Source organism: Nansenia antarctica, assembly GCF_963989245.1.
Source record: "Nansenia antarctica genome assembly, contig: SUPER_8_unloc_1, whole genome shotgun sequence".
In the NCBI taxonomy this organism is placed as follows: Eukaryota; Metazoa; Chordata; class Actinopteri; order Argentiniformes; family Microstomatidae; genus Nansenia; species Nansenia antarctica.
In genome coordinates this window covers 62,943-71,171 of record NW_027663471.1, presented here as the reverse complement: position 1 = coordinate 71,171, position 8,229 = coordinate 62,943, and the positions used below count along the sequence as shown (strand labels likewise).

Genomic DNA, 8,229 nt, shown 5'->3' with positions numbered 1-8,229 from the left:
AGGGAGAGAGGTGGGAGGGAGGGAGAGAGGTAAGGAGGGAGGGAGGAGAAGTCCACTCCTCTGAAGAACCGTTCAATCCAGCACTTCGTCCTGTGTGTGTGTGTGTGTGTACCAGATCTCCATGGCAACACACAGACAGCCACGGGAGGGTCGGTCCACCAGGGAGAAACAGCTTGTTGACTCCAGACAGTCTCTAGTCCAGTCAGCAGGGCCTGTTCCCATTGGTCGTTGTGGTCCAGTGGTCCTACCTGGTCTGGTCCAATCGGGTGTGAGGGAGCTGTGGGCCTTCCTCTTCCTGGTCCCTGTGACCCCCTGTGATCCCTGACCTCTGACCCCGGTCACTGGCCGGGCCAGGAGGCGCGGAGGTTGAGCAGGATGAGGACGTCGCAGGGTGCGAGGCGGAACACCCCCAGCTCGTTGAGGGCCGCCACAGGGGAGGGCTGCTGCTGTCCCTGGGGGGTGTCCCCCTCCTCCTCCCCCCCCCCCCCCCTGCCTCAGCACGTCACGCAGCAGCAGGGCGGAACCCACGTTCAGACAGAGCAGGATGCAGGCCTCCTTCACACTGGAGGGGAGGAGGGGAGAGAAAGAGAGATAAGGCCTTCTATACACTTGGGGGGGGGGCATGGTGATACACAGAGAGAGAGAGACAGAGAGAGAGACAGAGAGAGAGACAGACAGAGAGAGGCACAGAGAGAAAGAAAGAGACAGACAGAGAGAGGCACAGAGAGAGAGAGACAGAGAGAGAGAGAGAGACAGCGAGAGAGACAGACAGAGAGAGGCACAGAGAGAAAGAAAGAGACAGACAGAGAGAGGCACAGAGAGAAAGAGACAGAGAGAGAGAGACAGAGAAACAGAGAGAGAGAGAGACAGAGAGAGAGAGAGATAGAGAGAGAGAGACAGAAAGACACTCACTGTTTGAAGAAGTTCTCGGGTCTCTTGCAGTAGTGTCCAAACAGAGGGAACAGGTTCCTGGTCATGTCAAACTGCAGTTGGGCTGCCCCGCCCTCGTTGAAATGGTTGTACAGGATCACCTGAGACACACACACACACACACACACACACACACAATATTAATGAGGTGTGTCACAAGGTGCATCACGCTGACACTCCCAGACAGACATCTCACTTGCTCACTTGCTTAATCAAATGTATCGATTGTAAGTCGCTTTGGAATAAGGCGTCTGCTAAATGCCAAAAATGTCAATGTCAATGTAAAATGTAATCTCCAGACGCAGACCGACAGACAGTCAGACAGACAGACAGACAGTCTTACGTCCTGGTAGAGGTAGAGGTCCAGGCGGTCGGCCAGGCCCTGCCAGGCGGAGTGGAAGAGCGGCAGGCAGAGCAGCTGCTGCAGGCGGAGCAGGTGGTCCCTCAGGCAGAGCATCATGGGACACGCGGAGCTGGACAGAGACATGGTGGCCTGGTCGCTCTGGGAGGGCAGGGACAGCCATCTGAGGGGGGGCGGAGGGGGAGGGAATACAGAGGGTTTACATCAGGTAAAATTGTCTTATCAACAACGTTTGCAGGAAAAGTGCTATACAAATAAAAGTTATTATTATCATTATCAATCAAATGAATAAACCTAACCCTAACCCTAACCTAATATTCATAACCTTAACCACTACCAGTACCCCCTCCTCCCTCCCAGACAGAAATTGCCTGCGTTCGTAAATTCGCTGTGGAATCTGATCAGCGCTCATGGAATGCCTCTTGTCCAAACAAATGACTTGGTCCCGTTTATGACTTTGAACCCAGTGTGTGCTCCGGCGCTCTCAGAGCAAATGTACAAACGCACTCGTGTCCATCTCCTGTAAGTACTGCAGCAGTAGCCAACAGGATGAGCTTCTACAGAAAACATCTTGACCGACCCACCCACACCCACACCCACACCCACACCCACACCCACACCCAGGGGCGCCGCTAGAGATTCTGGGCCCCATGACAGAATATCATTTTGGGCCCCCCCCACCTAAACCACCCATCAACCTAAACCCAGTTGAAGTTGATGAACTATTGATGCACTGCAAGAAATCCAATGATGGACATCTTTTGTAAATGTAATTTAAAATTACAGTTAATACAGGAATCAACAATTCAGCAAAGAAATCTCAACATTCTTTAACTTATTAAATTAAGACTTGAACAACACAAGGACAAAAGTATAATTAAATGAAGATTGGAACCCAATTATAAAAGTATAAATCACACAAAAAGTAAAAAAATATAATTTTAATGGGGTGGTATTGTGTCTAAATAAATGTAGATCTTGTAAAGATCAGTTGGCCATAATATTGTCAGGATTAGATCAATGAAGAATTTTAGCAGAGATATTTACTGACTCAGCATTGCTTGTTCCACAAAGACAAACGTGTCTTATACAAGAGGGAGCAACACAGACATGGTGCCAGCGAAATTGAATGTGAAATGGGAAGATTTTTATTTTTACACTGCGGCAGTACTGTGGAATAGTATACCTGGAGAGCTAAAAACTATATCTAGCCTAATGCACAACGATTCAAGATAGGAGTAAAGAGATCAAATCAAATCAAAGCTAAACGCTGGGCCTTCTTAGTAGCAAAATCTTTAATAAGATCCTTGAAATCTAGTGATGAAGCCAACTTGCTGTGCTGCTGTCATTGTCCTTTGTTACTTCTTGCTCTTCTTCTTCTGCCTCTTTACCTCTTAATTTTTTTAATTTTAATTAATTTTGCCATTTAGCAGACGCTTTTAATCCAAACAATTACGAATTACAGGGACATTCCCCCTGGAGTAACTGAGGTCTAAGTGCCTTACTCAAGGGCACTAGTAGTGGTGAGGTTTCAGGCGGGATTTGAACTCGCAACCTTCCGATCACAAGTCCAACTCACTATCCACTAGACCACCACTACCCCCCCACCTCTGCTCTCCTCTCTGGCTGCCTTGCTTGAAGAGGGCCCTGGCATGGAGTATCCATAGGTACATAGATGTCCTATAATAGTATTAACATAATAACACATACATTACACCAGATTAGCTAACTTAAATGTTATCTAGCTAGCTAACAATATTATTAAGATGCCAGTGGTCAATGTTATTGCAATTAATGGAAGAACTATTAACTAAATATGAATATTAGCTAAAGTTGTATTCAATGCTTGCATGGTAATGCAGCATACATTAAAATATTCAAAATATGTTTGTTAACCCCAAACTCCTACTGCTCACCTCCTTCTCCTTCAGCTGGGAGGTGGGTTGAGGGAAGGAGTCCTGATCCTGAAGCTGCATCTGTGCATGACGTCATTAGCATGTAACATTATACTAGTTAGCTAGCTAGCTATAGCAAGAGTGCATAGCTGCTGGATACAAATTCACTGAGCTCTAATAACCTATATTTGGACTAAAATTGCACTCATCTCATACATTTAACTGAAATTATACTGACAGTGCACTGTAAGTTAACTATACTTGAAGTTAATGTTAATTAGCTATAGCGAGCTAACTAGATCATCCACGCAGTGATTAGATCACTAAACCACTGTTTTTAGTGATTTTTTTTACTTTTCTCTTTTGAGACCCTGACTTTGGCTTTGCCTTTCACGACATCGTCCACGCACGCACACGTACATTTGATGCATTTCCAATCTGGCTGTCCTCCATCTGTCCCACACACATACTACAGCAGGACATGTTGGTCATGGAAACCTTGTCAGAATATTGGCGGTAACGTTCCTCTAGTCTAGCAGCTCGCGCGCGGTGGACTGAACCATGCAGTGAATAAATAGAGGGGTAAATAATAAGGCTTCATTTTGTTAAACATAGATATATATATTTTAGAAAAGTTTTAGTAGAAGGCGATAATAGGGAGAAGGTTTTTCCTTCTATCAGTGGCCCCGGGCCCGAGCTAGAGTACTCTTCCTGCAACGAATGGTGGACTGCTGATTCACATGCTTAGTATTCAAATGTATTGATTGTAAGTCGCTTTGGAATAAGGCGTCTGCTAAATGCCAAACATGTAAATGTAAACATAGAGAAACAAAACTCCAGTTTGTTTCTTTTGTGACTTTTTTTAATACATAGAATTATAATTTGAATTCGGCTACATTAACGTCCTTATGATAATAATAATAATAATATTATTATTATTTACAAATATAATATATATATATATATATATATATATATATATAAAAAAAAAAAAAAGATTCTCATGGGCCCCTGTCAGTGCTGGGCCCTTAGAATCGTCCTAACTTACCACCCCCTAGCGGCGCCCCTGCCCACACCCACACCCACACCCACACCCACACCCACACCCACACCCACCCTCACACCCCTACCCCCCCCCCACCTGTCCCTGCAGTAGGGCTGGCTCTTCTCCTTCACTTCTCTCATGACGGCGTCCAGTAGCCGCCCCACCATGTCGCCCCTCAGCCTCTCCAGCAGCCCCAGCAGACCCTCGAACAGAGACCCCTCCAGGGAGGCCAGGCGGCCCACCTCCAGCACCCCCAGCCCCCCCAGCACCTCCTCCTCCCCCAGGGACACCGCAGCCTGCTGCAGCTGCAGGAAGAACTGGAGGGGTGGGGAGGGGGGAGAGGAGGGGAGGGGAGGGGGGAGGGGAGGGGGGGGGGAGGAAGGGAGAGGAGCATCAACACTGCTGCAACCTACTAATAAAAAAAGTAAAAATTTTCTGAAAAGGAAATCAAAATAAATATTCTCTCGAATAAATAAAATAAATAAATATCCATTAAGGTGCGTTTGAAAGGGAACTTAGAGACTTAGAGAGTGCATCAATTAAGGCCACACAGTCTGGCCCTTTAACCCCTAACCCTGCATAGGGAGGCTGTGTCCCAATAAAGCGTTCTCACCACGTTGTCCCCCCAGTCCCCCAGCACGGTGCTGATGTAGTTGGCAGCATTCAGCACGGCGCCGTAGCGAGCGCCCAGCGGACAGCGATGTTACAATAGGATTGTATTAAAACATAAGGTTTGTTTCCGCACGGACGAAGTTGAGTGTGACACAGCCATGTGGAGAGCTGGATGTAGAAGGTCAACACGGAGTTGTAATAAAAGTGTAAGCAACTTGAGAGAATGCTTTAATCGTCAATTCTGTTAGTCAGAGTACAGTATAGGACTAGGCAGAATATAACATGGTGACAGCGAGGTGGACACGTTCCTGACGTGAGAAAACCGAACTTTGCTACAGTGAGGAATAGCCTAGCATCGGAGCTAACTAGCTGGTTAGCAATAACGGCGGATGGACAGAGGGGAAGCAGAAACTCCAGCAGAAGTGATTCCAGTAAGTTTGTGAATTTGAGAGAAAAAAATCAAGGCCTTAAAAGTTTTTGAAAATAGACATGTCATTGAAAGTGCTTGAATTCTCCGTTTAGAATGATAAGGTTCTATCTCCGTTTAGAATTATAAGGTTCTATCTCCGTTTAGAACGATAAGGTTCTATCTCCGTTTAGAATGATAAGGTTCTATCTGTTTAGAATGATAAGGTTCTATCTCTGTTTAGAATGATAAGGTTCTATCTCCGTTTAGAATGATAAGGTTCTATCTCCGTTTAGAATGATGAGGTTCTATCTCCGTTTAGAATGATAAGGTTCTATCTCCGTTTAGAATGATAAGGTTCTATCTCCGTTTAGAATGATAAGGTTCTATCTCCGTTTAGAATGATACGGTTCTTTAGACACTATGTTCTATGCTATATGATGGCTACTGCCTGATGTCTGCATGTTTGTAGCATTTCTCTATTGTTTTTTCTTCTGTTAAGTAGATATTGTAAATATTTCATGTACTTTGGTGTTTCCTGTCTGAAACATGAACACATGTTTTTTGTAGTCCACTAAATCTAGGACTACAATTCCCTTGATGCCTAGCCACTAGGGGTGTAACGGATCACCTAACTCTCGGATCGTGTCACGGATTTTGAGTCACGGATCGGATCATTTTTCGGATCAACACAAAACATATATATATTTTAATAAAAACAACATTTTCCTTGAATTCTGTAAAAACACCACTTTTAATGTGTGAAACAAAAAAACAACATTCAAGATGTCAAAACTGATATATATATATATCACACATATATATATATATATATATATATATAACATCTATATATAACAACATATATATATAACATCACTGCTGCAAAGTAACAGAGTACTTTTTTTGTGTGTTTACACAATCACCCAGGCTGCTTAGCGGGTGATATGACGTGATATAATTGGGACAGAGATGAGTGAATGAATGTTGTTGTCAACTCAGTACACATGCAGAGAGTGAGAATAAAGCGCACATGATTGTTTTTCTACCGGTTACATTTGAATGAATGAATGGTCTTTATTGTCATTGCTACAGTACAGGTACCAAACAACGAAATTTAGGAGGGGTGGCTCCCCTGGTGTTAGGAAAGAAAAAAAGAAAAAAAAAGGATTTTGCTATTGATCCGCGGTACCGAACCGTGGAGGGCGATCCGAACGGATCACGGATTATCCGTGATCCGTTACACCCCTACTAGCCACTAGGTGAAATAGTGTGACACAGATGTTGTGCATTGGCTAATTAAGTGATGTTGTTTGAAGCCTTTATACCACTGCATTCACTTGTCTGCTTTATCCCTGAAGAAGGTTTATGACTGAAAGCTCATGCAATAAACTACGTTTTTTTTGCACATATTTGAGTGTGCGGACAGATGCTGTTTTTTTGCACTATTGATACTCTTAAATTCCAGCACCTCAGCTCAAGTCTGATCACGGATGAGCGGTGGTATTTTCATTATTTTAACAGCTAAATGGTTAAAATGTAAATGGGTGTAACATGTAAACAGTAGTGATCTGGTATTGGTTGTGACTAATGTAAGATTTTGCCTGACTTCAGCTCCTGTGGAAAAGCCCTCTGGTACTCCAGTACAGAATCACATGGCCTCTGGTCCTGAGGACCCCGTCCCTGACAGCTCAGGGGGACACCAGGATCAAGGATGTCTGCACATGGAACTCACACAACCTGAGCCACAGCTCATCCAACAAGGGCAGCTATTTGAAAAATGTGTCATAAAAGTGAGTCTGTTTCTCTTTTTACCTCATAAATATTCTGTATGTGATTCAATTCAATTCAATTCAACTTTATTTGCCATGTGCAGTGCACTAGGAACATGATTTAGTATTCTCCATGCTAAACAAGCTACAGTACATACAACAACAAGACGACAACACGACAATACTCAAGACAAAATATACAGTACCAATATGAGTGGATATTATGAATAAATATACTGTACAACTAAGTGCAAGAACATGTAAAGTGCAAGGTGAAACTGTAACATTACTTTAAATGCTTGTAGTAGTTCCCTCCTACTAGAAGTCATGTTTTTTTGTGAAGAACATTTAATGAGATATTTAATGATATTGGTCTCATTGCACTTCACATTATATGAATGGGAACTCACCCAATCACCACTAGTGAATGTGTTGTGTTTGATTGGCCACGATGCAGCTGGAGGAGAAGCTCAGGCAGCGTATCCTGGAGAACGGCCATGCGGGAACCGTCAGTGAGGAGCTGAAGGCCAATCTTCGCCAGGTCAGTTTACATTTTCCCAAAGCGACTTACAATAAGTACATTTGTTTAAGTAAACGAGTCAGGAGCCAGACTATTGAGTTGCTCCTTTATGGGTTACACCTTAACTGCTCCTCCTGAGACATTCACTACCCCCCAGCACTGTGTCTCCTGAGACACCCGCTTTTCCCCTTTTACTGTGTCCCCCAAGACTCCTACTGCCCCCCTTGTACTGTCTCTCTGTTCTCCAGTGTCTATAGATATTTTTAAAAATCACTGAGACTGCCAATGGCCCCTGGCCTGAGCTAGATTACTCTTCCTGATACGCCTGGTGGATTGATGATTCACTTGCTTAGTCAAATGTATTGATTGTAAGTCGCTTTGGAATAAGGCGTCTGCTAAATGCCAAAAATGTAAATGTAATGTAAATGGGTGGATACCGAAATCATTGAAATCTCCTAATGTTCTAGTCACACGTGATGGTGACTGAAGATTCTAACATCAGTGTGATTCCTTCTTTATAGGTTGTTGCTCAGAACAGTGAAGGAATATCAATTCATGATCTTCATGCCGAATACAAGGTAATTCTACTAGTTTCCTTTATTACACAAATGGTAAATGGTCCAAAGCGCTTTACAACGGCCTCTCATTCACCCATTCACACACACATTCACACACCAATGGCGGCAAG

The 8,229-nt window shown here is 43.9% G+C and overlaps 1 protein-coding gene across 1 annotated transcript; it reads right to left on the bottom strand.

Moving 5' to 3' along the window:
• Window positions 1–338: 338 nt before the first annotated feature.
• On the bottom strand, window positions 339–4,928 carry LOC308164648 (RAD50-interacting protein 1-like; the record flags this gene model as incomplete). The annotated part of the gene is made up of 5 exons (XM_080550723.1): window positions 339–489; window positions 913–1,031; window positions 1,274–1,454; window positions 4,328–4,548; window positions 4,845–4,928. Coding segments are annotated over 5 exons (756 nt in total), but the record flags the coding sequence as incomplete, so codon positions are not given.
• Between the last annotated feature and the right edge of the window lie 3,301 nt (window positions 4,929–8,229).